The sequence below is a fragment of the Cryptomeria japonica genome, chromosome 9 (genome assembly GCF_030272615.1).
Source record: "Cryptomeria japonica chromosome 9, Sugi_1.0, whole genome shotgun sequence".
NCBI classification, from domain to species: domain Eukaryota; kingdom Viridiplantae; phylum Streptophyta; class Pinopsida; order Cupressales; family Cupressaceae; genus Cryptomeria; species Cryptomeria japonica.
The window spans coordinates 580,967,325-580,988,879 of record NC_081413.1 but is presented as its reverse complement, the minus strand read 5'-3'; the positions used below and the strand labels follow the sequence as shown (position 1 = coordinate 580,988,879).

General features: G+C 35.8%; 1 protein-coding gene across 1 annotated transcript in view; it reads right to left on the bottom strand.

Annotated features, from left to right (window-relative positions):
* Positions 1-3,615: 3,615 nt before the first annotated feature.
* Positions 3,616-21,555, bottom strand: part of LOC131052905 (pentatricopeptide repeat-containing protein At3g12770) — a 21,890-nt gene continuing 3,950 nt past the window's right edge. The window contains exons 6-10 of the mRNA XM_057987546.2: positions 6,871-7,368; positions 5,705-6,726; positions 4,952-5,566; positions 4,523-4,554; positions 3,616-3,817 (exon numbers count right to left, since the gene is read on the bottom strand). Coding sequence (XP_057843529.1) covers positions 3,616-3,817; positions 4,523-4,554; positions 4,952-5,566; positions 5,705-6,726; positions 6,871-7,368 — 2,369 coding nt within the window. The remainder of the gene's footprint in view (positions 3,818-4,522; positions 4,555-4,951; positions 5,567-5,704; positions 6,727-6,870; positions 7,369-21,555) is intronic.

Sequence of the window (21,555 nt, the reverse complement as noted above, 5' to 3'; positions counted from 1 at the left end):
GATGCATGTCGTTGGTACGACAGATCACTTTTGGAGCCAGAATAGATGCGTCCATCTAGATTACTTGCGTACATGTCTAACTCCTCTCCTCTAAGGAAGTCCAATAAACAGATCTGAACAATGCCCTTTAGCAGTTGATAAGGATGTGATCTAACTGGACACAAAATTTCCCTAGTAGTTCATCATCGTAATCTTCAGAAATCCCAACTGTACAAATTCAAATTCACATGCATCACTTGAGCATAAGATATACAGTAATCCACACAAAAATCATACAAAATGACAAAGATGGGAGTGAAACTCCATCAAGAGATGATCTCTCATCATGCCCAAGAACCGGCTTAATTGTAAGCACTTTTCTAACATTTTCCACTGGTTGACCATTTTTCAATTTTTTTAGAGCATTCCTTGTAAGGAAAGCTACGATGCGGAAACGCTTTCCTAATGCCAATTCGCAGAGGATGTAAGCAACAATATCTATCTACTTCCTAAATTGCAAAATCTCGAGATGACTTAAACAGAAGAATAGAGAACATATAAAAACCATGCACATATACACAGAGATTTTTACCATGGGAAACCCTTTCGGGAAAAAACCCATGCACCAAAAAGCCAAGCGTCTCCTTTGTATTATAGTAAACAATATTACATACAATCGATAACAGACTTTTTGCACAGGCTCAGATTGTATTACAATCAACCCGAATTTCTATCACACTCATTCCCAACGAAACTTGTAGCAATTTATACACACTACAATCCGTTATGAAATCTGATACTGCAACTGTCACTTCACAAACGGTCAACCATACGGATCAGCATTGGCAACTACCGTAACCACCATATGGGTCAACATTGGCTACGCCTTTGTCTGTACGGGTCTGCACGGAATTACCACGTACTAAAATGTCATACGAATATGTCTTTGTTCGTACTAATATGTCTGTACTAATGTGTAACATTCCGTACTTGGCAATGATTTCCGTCGATCTGGCAATGCAACTACCATACGGGTTAACTCAGTACGTACGAGGCAACAACCATACAGTCCATACATACTTCAACAATCTCCCACTTGCCGAGGTACGTACTAATATCCGCAGAGTTACTCAACAAGTCTAATAAGAGTCAGGGGCTTTAAGTCCCATGGAGCTTGCACACCATTTAAATTTAACTGTGCTCACCGGCTTTGTCAATGCATCTGCAACATTCTCCTCAGTGCCAACCTTTTCTATCTTCACCTTCCTATCTTCAACCATGTCACGTACAAAGTGATATTGCACATCAATGTGTTTTGTTCTAGCATGATAAGTAGGATTCTTCGCCAAACAAATTGCACTCTGGCTGTCACATAGGATAGTGATTCTCCCTGCATCAAAAACAACATCAGAACACAAGCGCTTAAGCCAAACAACTTCTTGACACGCACGAGTAGATGCCATGTACTCCGCCTCAGTTGTAGATAACGCAGTTACGCTCTGTCATTTGCTCATCCAACTGATGGCACCACCATTCACTGTGAACACATATCCACTGGTGGATGTTCTTCTGTCAACGTCCCCTGCCCAATCAGCATCTACATAACCTTGAATGCTAACAGATCTACTTGATCTAGTTGAGTTACCTTGATAGCACAAAGCGTACTATGTCGTACCCTTCAATATTTAAGCACTCTTTTCAAGGCATCCCAATGCGGCTTGCCCAGATTTGCCATAAACCGACTTAATACTCCCATTGCTTAGGCAATGTTAGGTCTTGTACTGACCATTGCATACATGAGGCTGCCAACAGCACTCGCATAAGGTACCCGCTTCATGTCTTCAACCTCATCTAGAGACTTTGGACTGTCATTAATTGACAACTTCGTTCCCTGTAAAACTGGAACTACTTGCTTCTTGCAATCAGTCATATTGAACCGCTCAAGAATATTGGTAATATATTTGCTCTGGCTGAGCCAAAGTTTCCTACTAACCCTATCTCTCCTGATTTCCATCCCCAGAATAAATTTAGCTGCCCCTAAATCTTTCATCTCAAATTTCAAGGACAACTGGGATTTTAAATCTGAGACCATTCCTTTATTATTGCCTATAAACAACATATCATCTACATATAGTGCAATAATAAGTATCTGATCATCTTCAATTTTATAGTACACACAATGATCTAATTTAGACCTCATAAAACCCAAAGATAAAACATATGAATTGTACTTCTGATACCACATTCTGGGTGATTGTTTCAAACCATAAAGAGACTTCTTAAGCTTACAAACCAAGTGTTCTTTACCTTTCTCCACAAAATACTCTAGCTGGGACATATATATTTCCTCTTCAAGATCGCCATGTAGAAACGTTGTTTTCACATCCATCTGCTCAATTTCAAAATCATGTGTTGCTGCAAGTGACAACAAAAATCTAATGGATGTTAGCTTAGCTATAGGAGAAAAGATTTCTCCATAGTGAATCCCTTCTTTTTGAGAATACCCCTTTGCAACTAGGCTTGCCTTGTACTTGTCAATTCTTCCATCTGGACCATACTTCTTCTTAAATACCCACTTACAACCCACATACTTTTTATCTTTAGGCAAGGTACCAGATCCCAGGTTCCATTTTTCTCCAATGACTTCATTTCATCTTTCATGGCTTCCAACCAAGAATCTAAATCTGGCATATTAATTGCTTCATTCACAATCCTAGGCTCATCAACATCAGTAAGCAAAGCATAGGCACAATTAACATTCAACATTGAGTATTTAAACCTTTCTGGTGAATAGCCGTACCTATCAAGTTGTCGTCTCTCCCGTGTGGATCTCCTTACTTCTTGTGGTGAGTCTTCACGAGGTTCGACATGAGGTTCATGATCATGAGGTGCCATTAAACTTTTCAATGTCTATTCTCCCTGACGTGCCAGCCATCTCAATTTCCAGACACAACCGATAACCACTTTGCAAACTCCCACTGAAAACAAATTGACACAAAAAACCAACCCTACTTAACAAGGATAACAACAACTGGCCAGGCTCTGATACCACTTGTAAGGAAAGCTATGGTGTGGAAACGCTCTCCTAATGCCAATTCACAGAGGATGTAAGCAACAATATCTATCTACTTCCTAAATTGCAAAATCTCGAGATAACTTAAACATAAGAATAGAGAACATATAAAAACCATGCACATATAAACAGAGATTTTTACCGTGGGAAACCCTTTCGAGAAAAAACCCACACACCAAAAAGCCGAGCATCTCCTTTGTATTACAGTAAACAATATTACATACAATTGACAACAAACTTTTTGCACAAGCTCAGATTGTATTACAATCAACCCGAATTTCTATCACACTCATTCCCAATGAAACTTTTAGCAGTTTATACACACTACAACCCGTTATGAAATCTGATACTGCAACTGTCACTTCACAAACAATCAACCGTACGGATTAGCATTGGCTACGCCTTTGTCCGTACAGATCTGCACGGAATTACCACGTACTAAAATGTCGTACAAATATGTCTTTGTCCGTACTAGTAGGTCTTTGTACTAGTTTATACACACTACAATCCGTTATGAAATCTGATACTGCAATTGTCACTTCACAAACGGTCAACCATATGGATCAGCATTGGCAACTACCATAACCACTGTACGAGTCAGCATTGGCTACGCCTTTGTCCGTACGGGTCTGCACAGAATTACCACGTACTAAAATGCCGTACAAATATGTCTCTGTCCGTACTAGTAGGTCTTTGTCCGTACTAATGTGTAACATTCCGTACTTGGCAATGCTTCCCGTCAATTTGGCAATTATTTCCGTCAATCTGGCAATGCAACTACCATACGGGTTAACTCAGTACGTACAAGGCAACAACCGTACGGTACACATGAGGCAACAACCATGCGGTCCGTACGTACTTCAACATTCCTCTCTTTTCGCATTTCTCATTCTTCCACTTTTTTCGAGTTTTTGTTAGATAAGTTTTGTAAGCTTCCTATGCTTAATAGATTAGATAGGATCAATCTTTCAAGTTGATCAGTTTTCAATGTTGTTTTTGGTGTTTGTCTAATGTAGTTACAACTGCCCTAATTCATTATTGCATTGGAGAATTGTTGATTCTTTACGATAGTGATATATTTTGATGTGATGGGTTTTTATCCAAAAGAGCTTTCTCAGGTGAAATACTTTGTTGTCTTTGCATCCTATTACTCTGTTTTTCTATTTCAGATCGAATATACACTACACTATTTTACATATTTATTAGACTTCTTTTTCCCTACAGTTCTCAATCTAGAGTTGTGCTTCCTCAAATGCAATTCAATGTCATGACTCAATGGAATGATCATAAAAAGAGTGCAAAACTAGTCGCCGATTAGCATATCTAGGTAAGTGATACATACCATACAAAATCAAGCATGGTCTAACTCTCCAAACACTCGAAACAACATTTTTCCAGAACATGAAATTAAAACTTGATGTCTTCTCATCACTGCAAATATGAAAAGATGCATCTTGGTATAGTTAAAACCTCCCCTGGCAACTTGCCTCACTTAGCATTACCTGCAGTCTCCACAAGAACATAGTCCATGCTTGAAAAAATGGAGACAACTGACATCTCTCACAACAGTTTCTCTTCAAACAACCTTGGAGACAAACTTGGTTGCAGTGTGGCGATCATCACATACTAAATTTCTTGACAACTGTAATAACTATGTCAGGGGCCATGGACCTGTTCAACAAGCTGAAGGAAATTGCCGAGATCTCAGTATGGTGGCACGGGAATTTCTCTTCCTCCTAGGTCTCGTATCTGAAATTGTCTTCAGCAACTAAGCGTAGGTGTCCTGTTTTTGTGGAATAATTGGTCTCCTACGCTAAAAACATGCACCATTTTATTGACTACAATCCAACTACATCCAGGTTGCTTTTTAATTCCTCTACCTTTCATCAAATTTCTTACCTCCTGAATGTCACCCCACCTGCCCATTTCTGCATAAATGTTCGACAAAAGAACATAAGGTGCTGCATTTTTAGGATCAAATTCAAAAAGGAGTTTTGCCACGAATTCCCCTAGCCCTGTATTCTTATGTGACCTACAAGCACCAAGCAAACTCCCCCACACAATCACAACAGGTTTCATTGGCATTTTGATGACAAAGTTTAGCGCTTCCTCAAGATATCCAGCGCGGCCAAGAAGATCAACTATGCATGCATAATGATCCATCTTAAGCGAGATGAAATTAGAGTTGCCCACGTAATTGAAGTATTTACAGCCCTCAATCACTAGACCTGCATGGCTGCAAGCAAGCAAGACACAAATGAAGCTTATATGGTCTGGACTGGTTCCAGAGTGCTTCATTAGATCAAAAAGTTTGAGGGCATCCTTGCTATAGCCATGCATTGCATATCCTGCAATCATCGCATTCCATGAAACTACCCCTGGATGACGAATTTGATCAAACAGTCCACGCGCCTTATGTATACTCCCACATTTTGCGTACATGTCTATCAAGGCAGTCACAACCACATTAGAGGAAACCCCACTTTCAATTGCTTTTTGATGAATTTCCATACCCTGCTCCAAAGCTTCAAGTTTGGCACAAGCAGGGAGGATGCTGGCAAAGGTCGACGAATCTGGTTTTACATTTTGCAGTTGCATTTGCATAAACATCTGCAAGACTTCATCAAAAAGGTCATTTTGGGAATAACCTACAATCATTGCATTCCATGAGACTGCATCTCGTTGAGGCATTTTTTCGAACAATGTCTGTGCCTTCCACATGTTTCCACATTTTGCATACATATCTATTAGGGCAGTTGTAACTACAGGATCAGACAACAATTTATTTTTAATTATATTTTGATGGATTTCCATGCCCTGTTGCAGTGCTTCAAGCTTGGCACAAGCAGGGAGGATGCTAGCGAAGGTTAAAGAGTCTGGTTTAAGACCTGCCAAGTGCATATCCTTGAGAATTTCCAGGGCTTTACTGGCAAGCCCATTTTGTACATATCCTACTATCATTGCATTTAATGAGGCTACATCTCGTGGATGTGTTCTTCTGTCAAACAAATAACGTGCCTTACTTATACTCCCACATTTTGCATACATGTCTATAAGTGCAGTCATAATCACATCAGATATACATCCACTTTCAATTATTTTTCTATGGATTTCCATGCCCTGATTCAAAGATCCAAGTTTGGCACAAGCTGGAAGGATACCAGCAAAGGCTGACGAGTCTGGCCTTACACCTGCCAATTGCATTTGCTTAAAAATTTCGAAAGCATTATCAACCAGCCCATTTTGTGCATATCCTACAATCATTGCATTCCACGAGGCAAAATCTTGCTGAGGCATTTTGTCAAACATTTCCCGTGCCTTATGGATACTCCCACATTTCGCGTACATGTCAATTAGAGCAGTCACAACTACAATGTCTGACAAAAATTCACTTTTCATCACTGTTTCATGTAGAGCCATACCCTGTTCCAAAGCTCCCATTTTGGCACAGGCTGGGAGGATGCTGGCGAAGGTTGCTGAGTTTGGCTTTACACCAGTTGATTGCATTTGGTTAAAAAGCTCCAATGCTTTATCAATTAGCCCATTCTGTGCACATCCTACAATCATGGCGTTCCATGACACAACATTTACTTGAGGAATTTCTTCGAAAAGTTTTAAAGCCTCGTCAACATCACCACTTTGTGCATATCCGGTAATCATGGCATTCCATGAAACTACATTTGCATTGTGCATTTTGTCAAACACTTGACGTGCCTTGTGTAAGTTCTGACTTTTTGCATACATGTCCAGTAGAGAATTCGTCACAGCGACGTCAGATTGAAATCCACACCTAATGATTTTTCCGTGGATCTGCAAACCATGTGTAAAAGATGTGGGGTCAACACATACAGGAAGAATTCCCGAGAAAGTAAACTGATCAGGTTTGACAACCGTCCGTTGCATTTGGCGAAACAACGCCAATGCCTGTTGAGGAAAACCATGCCTTCTGTAAGCTGCAATTATCATATTCCACGAGTAAACATTTTGTTCGGTCATGTGATCGAAAACACCGCGAGCATCCACCAAACTTCCGCACTTGTCATACATGTTGATAAGAGTGTTTTGTAAGACTGCGTGAGTAGCAAATTCAAATCCTCTGCCATTGATGTGAGAATGGATTTGCCTACCCTCTGGAAGCGCATTCTTGGCAATGCAGAGCCGTAATAAGTTAATATATGTAGAACAATCTACAGGAAGGTTTGGTTGTGTAAACAGAATGTGTAGTGCTTCCTTTAAGCAACCATCTCTACAGTAGGCTCTGAGATTTCGATTAAGATGAGAAATTGAGGACATTGTATGAGTATCATCATTTCTGGCTGTGGCAACCCAAATCAAAATGAGGAAGAAAACCCATCTGCTATACTATTTATCAGATAAAACTTTCAAATATAAATGAAACTATCGAGTTTTGTGGAGGAAACTGCATACTCTGCATTAAAATGGAAGAGAACATTTCTTATATTATTTGCAAGGAGGGACTTAATATCAAATAAAATCCTAAAATATAAATGAAACTCTTCATTTCTAGTTTTACAAAGGGAAAAAGTATATTACATTTTTTAGTGTTGTCAGATTCCAACAATCCATTCTGATGTTCAGTGATATATCATTTTTTTATCATCAATTTTTCATGATTTATCATAGGTCGAAACGATAAAAAAAAATGATATACACAATTGAATCCAGAAACAAATCACTGTACATATTACAATTTTTTTTCAATTTTTTTATTTAATTTTAATTTTGTAAAATTTTGTCATTTATATTTAAAATAGAGATTGTAGAATACATGCTAATTATATCTAATTCTTGTCCTATCTTTTTACTTGATTTTACCATTGTGGTTTGAAACAAATTCAAATTTTATCTATTACCTCACTCTATTCAAAATTGCCAATATAGTTTTGCCTTGAGACATCATTTCAATCCCCTCTTCAAAATGGGGTATATATATATATATGTACATATATGTATTATGTAGGTAGGTAGGTATATATATACATACATACATATATGTGTGTGTGCATATGTGTGTATGTATAAATGTATTTTTCAATTATTGAGACAAGAAGGATTGATTAGTGTTAGGCTATAGAATGGACTCCATGATCTCTTATGTAAGTTTAAATATATGTGAAATATATTTGCATTAAGACATAGAAGTTTGTTAGAAATCCTCAACACTACATACGAGTTATAGTTTTTTATTGCATAAAAACTCGGTAGATCCTATCAACATGTCAACATCAAGGAGAAACCCAAGATGAATCGTATAGTCCCAGCCTTTTTGATATCTTGTAAAGAAAAAACACTTACACAACAACCAAGTTTGCAAAGATCATCAATAAACTCACAATAAAATACCTTCACTGAAGTTAATTAATGAATATGCAACTAGCAAATCTTAACCAACAACAAGACAAAGAAAATGGAGATAAATGATGTATTTATAACTAAGTTGAAACCCAAGGTGATTAATCTACAAACAACTGAACTCGAGACACCTCGAAGAAAAATAAAAGGCATACACCTACCCTATAAAATTCATCTATTTTATGCTAGTTCATACTTGAAATGAGAATCCATTTTTTAGCTATTACGTCACTACCAATTTTTTGTTTGATTTTTTTAGTTGTTTCTTATAACATATTAAGTTCCTTAACAAACATATTCTTACATTTAGATCACTGGTATATTTTAGATCAATGGTATCGATATCTATATGCTTTTATATGTACAATTGGATTTGATTAGAATATCTAAAAAATTAGTTAAAAATAAGGGTGATCAAATTATTTTATTAATATATGAAAATAATTACATATGGATGTTAAAGAATGAGATGCTGACCTCATATCCCTTTAGATTAGAGGTGATGAACCAATGTACATAGATGCCCCAAAATGACCTACTTATATCATGAATTCCACTAGGAAGATAAATTTTCATTCAAAATCCCTTAAAATTCTAAGTGAAATTTGACACCCTAACCTTTGAGGAAAAAGATTACGCAAGTTTCATTGTTGATTAGATTTATAGATTATAAAATTATTTATGTATAAATAATTTTGTAGATTTAGATATAATCACATTCGCCCTCCTAAAATTTGAACCTTGTGTTCAAGAATATAAGGAAGCTAGATTGCTATCCAAGGAGGAATCATGGAAGCTTCACTTTGATGAGGTGGTGAAGATGAATCCCACTTAGGGAGATTTAGTGTAGGGAATAAAGGGGGAAAAAATGAGGATACATATGAATAAAATTCCATCCAATACAAACTATAGAAAAATGATTGGAAAGTAAAAGACTACTTCAATACTTTTCATGGATTTTCTATGAAGCTCAATGTCAAGGACTTTGAGAAGCATAGGGTCCTCAAGTACTATATTATATTTCAACGCTACAATTAGATAAACATGACATTTTTACTATCAAAACACTAGAAGGTACCTATCATTATAGGTTAAAGGTTGAAGATAAATCCAAGCCCAAAGGTAAAAAATAACCTTTTGCATGAATTTATTAGAATATGAAAAACAAAAGATAAACCAAGATCTAGTGTGAGAAACGTAGTCTACTAAAACTATAAATGTAGATGATTAAAGAAATTAAAATACCATCACAAAGTTAGTCTCCAAGAGAGTAACACAAATGCTCAAGAATTAAAATAGTATTAGAAACTCTTAACAACATGAATTACACTAGAAGTGTCCAAGAATAGTAAATATAACTCCCATGGGAGATGCCAATTCCTCACACCACTTGTTGGGCCTCAATATATTTTATAAGTCCACCTCCTACAAAAAATTCTACAGTCTTGAGGTTAGGGTTCAAGGCTAACTCAACGATACTGGGTTTTCTCTCCTACACTTCAAGCTCATCTTAGAATCAAGAGGGTTTTCCTCAAGATTCAAGTACATGAAACAAACAAGTACAACTAGTAACTTAACCTAGACTATTGATTGGAAATCATTGGTCTAAGAGAAACCACTTTCTTTCGTCTATATAGTTGCAATACTATTGCAGTGAGTAAAAGGTGGGGGAAGACACATGATTTACAAAAAACTTATGATTGTTATTCCCCATATATAGTGAAATCACGAATTGCATAAAAATAGAAGTACACTAAAAATAGGTTGCTTAATGATTTGTTCTTCTAGTGAGTAACTAAATCAATATATTCGCAAACTAGTGCCTATTGAAGGGTTATAGAGTCAAGTTGACAAAAAGCAATTGCAATGAAAGGTAAAGTAAAAAATAATTGGTCAAAGCATGTAAATGCATTAGATTGGGAGTATTGAAATAAAAAATACCTAGTCATCCATAACTAAGTTGTACAAGTCCATTCTATATCTAATATTTTAGAAAATGTTGTTGCACTTATCAAACAAAGTTTATATTCATAGCAACGGATGTGGTAAGAGGAGATCCTAGCATATTAAGCAACAACCTTAAACATATACCTACAATTTTGAAGACATAAAATTTGAAACATACCTTGCTATATCATCTTTTGGTGCTTCAACAACATCCATTATCTTCTTGCAATTGAAATTGATTGATTAGAACCCTAAATAGCTCATACATCTTCTTTGGTCCTTGAGAATAATCACTAGCCAATCCCTTCAAATGACTCAAGAAATATCACAATATACCTTGTTGTGTAAATGCCTAACCACTGTAACATTGTCAAATCTATAGCCAAGGATGAATCACACTCAAAATGGACCTCGATATGATAAAGAGACTATACATTGATTTTTGTTAGTCAAGTTTTTGGATTGCATTGCAAATAGAGGGTTTTGTTTGGTAATCTTTGTGTTAGTGCATGCGAGTTTTCATATTATTAGCAAAAATGAGGTTTCTCTTTCTAATCTTTCTTAGGGTGATTCAACTAGCATAACACGCCTTTCTAGCCTAGTTTGACTCTCCTTTCTTTCACACGGATAACACAACATAACATACCTTCTCTGATGGCATAACATAACTTGCTAGCCAGTGGAATATGTGCCTCTAACATGAATCACCTAACATAACACACCTTGTTGACTAGTTGAATTCATGGTTTCCCATGGACCCATAGCATAACATACTTTTCTAGTTGTTGGATCATGGTTTCTTGTCTCATCAATTGATGTATGCTCTTGTACATTATATAGTGTCACTTGTGCTTTTGCAATAACATTCCGATAATGATATTAGTAATTGAGACATTTTGATTATTGAGGTCTCTTCAACTACTTGACTTAGAGCCTTTTGTTTTTAGTACTAATCCCTTTTTGTGCCTTTGTTTTCCTTTTTTCCCCTTTTGTTTGGCTTTGCTTTGTTTTTCTTTTTTCTTTGTTTTCCCTTCCTTGTATGTGATTGTGTGAGTTAATATCCTAAGCTTGGGGGCTTGTTCTCTCAAACTTAGTGACATATTACTCTTGGTAATCTTACTCGTGGTTTCTCAAGTCTCTCCCCCTCTTTTTCTTCTACTTTATCGTGAGTATGAGTGTAAGTTAATACTCTCGATAAAGTGGGGGCTAAATGTAGTTTTGTAAATTGTAATCCCTTACAATTTCACTATTGAACATACCTTAGGATTGAGAATAGGGGTGAATCAGTCCATAGCTTAATACTTTTAACCTTAAACTTTATCTTTTCAAAACATAATCAACTTATATTTCACTTTATTAGCAACAATGAAGAATAAAGCAAAGAAACACAATGCACAATAGAACACTGGATCTAAGTGGAAAACCCAAACAAGGAAAAACCATGGTGAGAGTCAACTCACAATATATGAAATGATTACAAATCTATTTTAGGATCACTGCCAAAGAAGCACATTGCCACCTAAAATACTTGTAGGTTGGCATGCACTATCGTAGGGTAAGAAACAGAAGGAATTGCGGGCTTAAGCTCCATGCTCTAGGCCAAGATACAAAAAGACTTGTAGTTTGAAGCTCACTACTGCAGGGCAAGATACAAAAGAACTTGTAGGTTGAAGCTCACTGCTCCAGGGCAAGATGCAAAGACTTCTAGACTAAAGATCACTTCTCTAGGGAAGGATACAATATCACAACATTTAAATTAGTAGGATAAAGTCTTCTCCAAATATGAAGTTGCACTTGAACCACTATCTCAAGTAGCCAACTCCAACAACAATCACCACCACGTTGTCATTGTCTTTGCATCACCCAACTCTGTAAGTAATATGGGCATGAAATAACATTCTCATATGTTTTGATTTACTCGCTCACATCGCTCACATCACACCAATCACACTTCACAACACCAAATTGATCTTCTATATATATACTATCTTCTTCATTACAACCATCAATTATGTCAGCCAAAACAAAGGATAGACATAGGTCCAATTAAGACAACCATCAAACATAGTTATGGTGAATGTAGTCCAATCTATGCAACAAAGAGGAGCTAGAAAACATCATATTACACTTCTTTAAGTAGCTCCAAATAACACACACACTGGCACACATCATCCAAGAATGACAACTAGGTAACATGCATGTAGATAAGCAAAGGAGCACATAACCAATTGGCCCAAAAATATAGCATCAAAATGAATAAAATCAATTTAAATCCCCACACACCAAAGGTAGGACCAAAATACAACTTAATAGACTCTCCAAGATCGAAAAATATCATTAAGATCATGGCGAAAGCTAGAAAACAAAACTTTGTCAGACAAACCACAATAATTACCCAAAAGACAACATCAGATACCATTTAGCATCAACTAGAACATTCAACACCATGGAAAGCACATAAGGACATTCCCATAGCATCCAACATCATTCCCAAATACTTCTTTCTCATTGTCACATCTATACATGTTGACACAACACAAACAAACGCATAACACTTCATTGCCAAAATGCTTAGAAACACAGTCTTAAACAGAAAATCCATAAATCTTCTTGCATAACACTTCAACAACTAAAACTAAAATTGAGACAACAAACAAACATCAAAAGCATGTCCTCCAAGTTGTAGCACTTGAAAAATCAATGCAAAGAAATGCAAAGTATTTTCTAGACCAATCAAATCCACTTATGAAAGGAAAGCACATCCTAGTCGTCGTCGTCGTCATAATCATTATCATCATGCTACAACATTATAATATCATCATTAACATATCAACATCTTATACTAAATGTAAACATCATACACCAAGAAGGTAGAAATCCACAACCCAAAGAAACTACAATTGGTAATAACTATCTCTCAATCCAATACAAAAACATATCTGATATCCCAATATAAGTTGCAAGTTGACAACACTGTCAACACTCTCTCCATTGACATCAACAAAAACACATCATCAATGACCACATAAAAACTACTCATCTTCAAGAACACATCATCAATTATAACACCTATTATAAGACATAGGTTGATATCAATGACAACACACATTGCTAGTAATATCCCCCTTTTTCATTGATGGAAACACCATGTATAACATTGTAAATATCTGCATAAACTCCCCCTGTCAGTATTAACTCTTCTCCTCAACATCTCTCTACCCCTTTCACATCAAGGACAAAGGGCACACAAATACACTTTATCGTCATTCCATCACCAACAATATATGCATCTTAGTTCAAAGAAGGAGAGGCAATAACCCCTAGCTTATGTCAAAGATATTGAAAAGTATCCTTTGGGAGTCCCTTAGTGAATATATCCACAATATGATCGTTAGCAGGCATATACTCTATTTTGACTTCCTTCTCTACAACTTTTCCCTTAAGAAGTGATGTCAGATAGAAATATGCTTGCTTCTTGAATGCATCACAATATTCCTTGAAATGTTTATTACACTAGTATTGTCACACATAATAAGAATGGGCTCATGTCATAAGTTGTCACCTTGATATCTTTCAAATTTTACTTCATCCACAACACCTGAGTGGAGCAAGATGCTGCAACAATATCACAAGGACTTCACTGGCTAGGCAATATTATATCACGTGTATTCATATTGGGGGCTTTGATATCCCAAAAATGAGGGTACAATATGTTGCTTATCGGTGAAAATAGGGGGGGTTTAATTCAGTCTATGAAAAAATACAATATCTGGCCAAAATAGGGGGCTTTTAATTTAGGCTATGTATTGGGAGGGGGTGACAAAAAAGGAGTTTAAGGCAATATTTTTTGAAAATGGGGGGATTCTTTAGTATGCCATGAACACACATGCTATAACCCAGGTTCACTAAGTGAAGCCCCCGTGAACAATCTATTTTACTTTTGCAGTGGATAAGGAAACTAAATTTTGCTGCTTCTTGAACCTAGAGATCAATTTGTCTCCCAAGAGAAATGCACTACCACTGGTACTTCTTTTATCATCAATATAGCCAACCCAATCAACATATATGAAGCCATGAGAGAGAAATCACTATCCTTTTTGTACCATAGGCCATAATTCATAGTCCCTTTTAAATACTCGAATATCCTTTTGACTGCCACATCATGATATTTCTTAGGATTTTCTTGATATCTAACCATCCATATTGCATGCATAATATCCGGTCTAGAAGCAGTCAAGTATAACAAACCACCTATCATAGGTCTATATTGCATTTGATCAACCTCTGGAGATCCATCATCCTTACTCAAGTGACAACTAGTAGTCATGGGAGTACTCACTGGTTTAGCATTCTCCATTCCAAACTTCTTTAACATATTTTTCTTGAGAAATGAAGATTCAATTATCTAACTGAGCAACTTGAAGCATAAGAAAGAACGATAACTCACCACTCATTGACATCTCAAATTCCTTTTGCATTTCCTCTTCAAATCATTTACATGTCTTATCTTCTCCTCTAAAGATGATGTCATCAACATATACAACTACTATCAACAAAATTCCATCCTCAATTTAAAATAAAGATTTCTATTAGTTGTACCTTTCTTGAAGCCTTGTTGTAGTAGATACTTGTCCAACCTAGCATACCAAGGCCTAGGGGTGCTTGCTTGGGACCATATATTGCCTTTTTCAATTTACATACCATGTCTAGATCTTTTGCCAACTGAAATCTGGATCAAGTTGTTCTATGTAGACTTCTTCTTGTCCCACATTCAAAAAAGATGACTTGAAATCAATCTAATATACCTTGAAGTTTTTATGAGCGAAAAAATTTAGGAACATTTTGATTGCTTCCATTCTCTCTCCCAGAGCAAAATTCTCCTCAAACTCAATTCCTTCAACTTGAGAATATCCCTTACATACTTGGCCTTGTTCCTTGTCACTTTTCCTTATTCACTCATTTTTTTCTAAAATACCCCCTTGGTTCCAATAACATTCTTATCAATGGGTCTAAGAAAAATTTCCTATGTACGATTCTACTCAATTTGATCAAGTTCTTCTTCCATAGTTTTCATCCATCCTTCCTCCTTGCATGCATCAGAAAAAAGTTTTAGGCTCAACTTTTGATAGAAGAAAATATTTACCTATTCACTTGCCTTAGCAAGTCTCCTCTGGGTCTACACACCTTTATTTTTGCCACCAATGGTTTGATCTTCAGAGTGATTCTTTCGAAATGGATGCTAAGATCATATTCTCAAGGTCTGATAGAGGAGGTAAATTTACATCAAATGATTTTGAAATATTTTTTAAAGAGCATGGAACTGGGAGACATTTTCCTACTTCTAGGACACCAAAGCAAAATGGTATTGTTGAAAGGAAAAATAGGAGTATTCAAAACATCAAGTTCGCAATCCTTAGGCACTAGTGTAATATGATCCCAATCTTCATCCACTCTAACATTTGCACTTTCAACTATCTTCCTTAATCTTGTGTTGAAACATCTATAGGCCTTTCTTCTTGTTGAGTAACCAAGAAAGATTCCTTCATCAACTCTTTCATCAAACTTTCCAAGATCATCTTTATCCCTTTTTATATATAGTAGTAGGTCTTTTATGCCAAATATCATAAAGGGTATTTGAATGATCAACTCTCACCTTCACTTTTTTGAGAACATACACTGTAGTATGGACAACTTCCTTCCAACTTCCTTCCAATAAACATTTGGTAGATTAACATCTTTTAACATTGTTCTAGCCATGTTTTGAATACTCCTATTTTTCCTTTCAACAATCCCATTTTGCTTTGGTGTCCTAGAAGTAGGAAAATGTCTCCCAGTTCCATGCTCTTTAAAAAATATTTCAAAATCATTTGATGTAAATTTACCTACTCTATCAGACCTTAAGAATATGATCTTAGTGTCCATTTCATTTTCAACCATAGATTTGAAAATCTTCAATCTATATAAAGCTTTTGATTTCTTTTTTAAAAAAGCAACCCATGTCATTCTAGAATAATCATCAAGTATCATAAAGTACCTCTCACCATCAATTGCCCTTGTCTTGGTAGGTTTGCATAGATGAGTATGCATCAAAATCTAAAGGTTTTGAAGTAGAAAACTCTTGCTCTTGAATCGTGTCTTTGTTTGTTTCCCCATCTAACATTCCTTGCATACAATGTTTGTATGTTTGGTAATTTTTGACAAATCTTTGACAACATGTGTAGAACTATTCTTCACCAAGTTATCAAAATTTATGTGTCCCATCCTCTTGTGCCAAAGCTAACATTCACTACTCTGAGCAATTGAATAGATTTCATCTATAGCTTCCTTCAAGTAGTACATATTTCCATTAGTTCTTGTTCCTTATGCAATTAGTATTCCAGAGTCACCTTTTTTGATCTCACAACTCTTATCATTAAATGTAAGTCTATATGGTCCTTTATTGCACATCTAACTAACCCTGATAAGATTGTGCCTCCAACCCTTAACATATAGAACATCCTCTATCTTCATCTTCCCTAAAATGGATATGTCCCTTTGTCATAGACCTGAGGAGATTCTACACCACCTAACTTGACTAGTCCACCATTTATCTTTTCAAAATTGATAAATTTTCTTCTATCATCTGTCATGTGGTTAGAGCAACTATTATTAATTACCCATGCATTCAACTGCTCTTTTGCTTGCAAAGAAAACCACATAATTAATGATCTTTCATCATTCTCATCAGATTGTTGGATATTAGTTTCCTCTTCATCGTCAACTTTCACAGCTATATACAATTTTTTATCACTAGAATCATTAGAGTACTCATCTTCAGATGAATTGCTACTCTCTTTGGAGTAAAAACTTCTCTTAGGATTATATCCATTATCTCTATCATCTATCCTCTTGTTTCTATCATCTCTTCTTCTATTTATTTCTTCTCTATAAGGATATCTAGCAACAAAATGACCAATCCTACCACAATTGAAACACTCTAGAGGTAACTTACCTTTGTATTTACCAATCCCCTTTGGTAGTCTTCTTACAAAGTTTGCTTCTATATCATCTAGGTCAGCATCATCTTCATCCTTCTTACTTTCTTTTAATGTAGCTTCCCTCTTAGGTTTATCCAATTCAACATTTCTCATCTCAAAGGTAGAAAGGGCTCCATAGAGCTAACCCACAATATGAGTATCCAAATCCCTACTTTCTTCAATGACAGACACCTTAAGAACAAAGGATTTGGGGAGAGTCCTAACTACCTTCCTTACAACTTCATCTTCTTTCATTTCCCCACCAACTTCATCTTCTTTCATCTTCTGAAATTCTTAAGCTTTCAAATCTTCTTTTGAGATTTTGCAACTTGACTTGTTTTATCTTCTTGTGTCCTTCATAAATACTACTACGTTTCTCCTAAACATCCTTGGCAAATTTGTAGTCCATCACCTTGAAAAGTTCATTATCAAATAATCCACTTATAATTGCATTCCTTGCTTTCCCATTGTTCACATGTGCCCCGATCTCATATGGAGTAATAATAGGAATAAAGGGAGGAGTATAACCATCTACCATAGAGTTCCAAATCCCAAAATCAATAGAGTTCAAATGTGATTCCATCCCCTTCTTCTAGAAAGAGTAATTTGAGCCATCAAACTTGCAAATCTTGTAAGATTCATCTTGTATCATGTTGTATTTGCCTCACGCAATTAAGCTTCTTCTGGAGGTACTATGTTGTGATACCAATTGTTGAACTCACCTTAGAAGGAGGGGGAAGAATCAGTCTAAACCTTAAAACATTTAACCTTAAACTTTATTTTTCCAAAACACAATCAACTTATCTTTCACTTTATCAACAATAATGAAGAATCGATAAGAGAAACACAATGCATAAGAGAACACCAAATAGAGAAAAACCATAGTGAGAGTCATCTCATAATATATGAATGATTACAAATTTGTTTTAGCCTCACTCCCAAAGAAGCACACTACTACCTAAAAGACTTGCAAGATGAGATTCACTATCTTAGGGAAAAATACACAAGGAATTGCAAGTTCAAGTTCATTTCTCTAAGGAAAGTTACAAAAGGACTTGCAGGCTAAAGTTCATTTCTTCAAGACAAGATACAAAAGGACTTGCAGGCTAAAGCTCAATGCTCTAGAGCAAGATACAAAGACTTGTAGATTGAAGATCACTTCTCTAGGGCATGATACAATATCACAACATTTGAATCAACATAATAAAGTCTTCTCCAAATATGAAGCTTCACTTGAACCATTATCACAAGTACCCAAATCCAACAACAATCACCACCACACTATCATTGTCTTTGCATCACACAACTATACGTGTGATATGATCATGAAAGCACATTCGTACATATTCTGACTTACTCACTCACATCACACCAAACACACTTCACAACACCAATTTTATCTTCTATATATACCATCTTCTTTATTACAATCATCAATTAGGTCAGCCAATACAAAGGATAAGAATAGGTCCAATTAAGTTGGCCACCAAACATAATTATAGTGAATGGGGTCCAATCCATGAGATAGAGAGGACCTAAAACATCATATTACACTTCTCTAAGTAGCTCCAAATTAAATACACATTACCATACATCATATAAGGATGACAACTAGGTAACGTGTAAATAAACAATATAACACATAACCAGTCAACCCAAAAAACATAGCATCCAAATGAATAAACTCAATGTGAATCTCCACACGCCAAGGGTAGGACCCAAATACAACTTAAAACACTCTCCAAGGTCGGAAAGTATCATTAAGATCATGACACAAGCTATAAAAGAAAACTATGCTGGCCAAACAACAACAATTACCCAAAAGACAACATCAAACACAATGTGGCACCAAACAAAACATTCAACACCATGTGGAGAACATAAGGAGATTCCTAGAGAATACATGTTCATCATTATAAAATGTTTCTTTCTCACTGTCACGTGTATACATGATAGAACAACACAAATAGACACAAAACACTTCATTGCCAAAATGTCAGTCCTAAACATAACAACCATAAATCTTCTTTCAGAACACTTCAATACCTCAAACTGGAACTAAGACAATGCACAAACATCACAGGCATGTCCTCCAAGTCACAAAACCTGAAACATCAATGCAAAAAAATGTGGAGCATTTTTCACACCAATCAAATCCACTTCTAACAGACAAATAGACTATTAGTAAACATAATCACTAGCCACATCAAGAAACTGAAAAAGATAGCAGTGCAATATCCACAGAGCATAAATATTATGTCCAAATCCGCAAGACCAGATTATCAAATACGGAAGAATGCAAAGTATTCTTCCATTCATACTGTAGATACTCTTTCTTGCATATCACATCTCCTCATACTAAAAACATTATAGAACCAACATTAACTTGAGCAAGAGTGACAAGGACACGGAAAGCACATCCTAGTCATCATCATCGTAATGCTACAAGATTATACTATCATCATTAACATATCAAAATCACATTCTGAATTTGGACATCAGACACTAAGAAGTTGGACATCCACAACCCAAAGAAATTGCAATTAATAATAACTATCTCCTCAACCCAATACAAAAACATATCTGATATACCAATACAAGTTGTAGGTTGACAACAAATGACAACACTGCCAACACTCTCTCCATTGGCATTATCAAGAACACAACATAATCAATGACCACATAACAATTTCTCATCACAAAGAACACATCATCAAGGATAACACATATTGTGGGTGCTAAATATAGTTCTGTAAATTGTAACCCCTTATAATTTCATGCTCCTTTTTTAGCCCTTGTCGTAGTGTGTCTCCTCCTAGCTCTTTTCCAAGCCTATTTCTGGTCTTGTTACTATAAAATTGATGTCAAATATATTGATATGGTGATCTAATTCTTTGTTGTGAGCTTTTGTACAATCGATATTTCTTTATCCCATCTTAATCTAGGTGGATTAGGGTGCTAGGTGTCTTATTCCTAGTGAAGATTGGGCCCAATTTTGAATATGTCAGTGTACTCATTCTCTTGAGATGATTTGTGATCCTAGTATTTTAATAAGACTGTTGGAGGTTGGCCTAATTATGAAATACTTGGGAACCCTATATAAGAGAATCTTTCCTCATTCATTTTCATACCTACACATTACAATGAACTCCAAGAGCAAGTATATCAACAAATTTCTTTATATCTAAGAATTATAAAATAACAAGTTGCAACAATCTTCATGCAAGTGGTTTTTCATGATTGATCTTGTTTTGTGGTGTTATGTTATTGCTTTAGCATTTGAGGGTCCTGTCCACAAAAAATCACATCATCACCAACAACATCAAGCTTGCGATATAATATTGTGAATTCAACAATTTCCTTAATGTTTCAACCTATGCCCTACAAGGATAAACACCCTTTTCTATCAATTCTTCATTATAGGGTTAATTCTAAACCTAGGATTTGACCTAGGAAAACTCATATAAGCCCAATACCATTGTTTCCTCTCTTGTGTAGGTTTTTAGATTTGATAGAGAAGGATTATAGATTTAGAAAGTGCAAATTGAGATAGAGAGATCCAAACTTTGAAGAAGCAAAAAGCCCTAGACATTTCAGACAATTTTGAAGTGTTTGAAACTTTTTTGACAAAATTATAGGAGACATTCTAAGCAACATCGTGATCCCAAGTTTGTTCCCAATATCTGCATCAAACACCTTTAAGACTAGGACACCTAGCCATATAGTCCAACACTTTTAGCCTAAGATTGAAGAAATAGGTTCCTTTCGTTCCTTGTTTTCATATGTGTGGTCAAAGTCTACATATTTGCTTTGTAGCTTATTGTTTATGTTGATTTATGTAAATTGTGCATCATTATTCCCAATTCTTGCATTCTCTTATCAAATCAAATCACTCAAGCAAAGAATAACTCATTCAAAGTGCCCAACTCTCACAAATAGGTTTGAAGTTGGGCGTATTGATTATTCTTGAATGTATTGCTTGCATATATGGTTTTTATTCCTATTCTACATAATTAGACTAGTGAATTTCATTTACCTACTCTACAATAGATAGCAAGAACCATTCACAAGATTAAAGTAAGAATTTTATTTAGTATAGATTCTTATTCTTCCTAAATTGTCTTAGTACTTAGAGGTCATACTAGATGGATTTTTCACTCAACATGC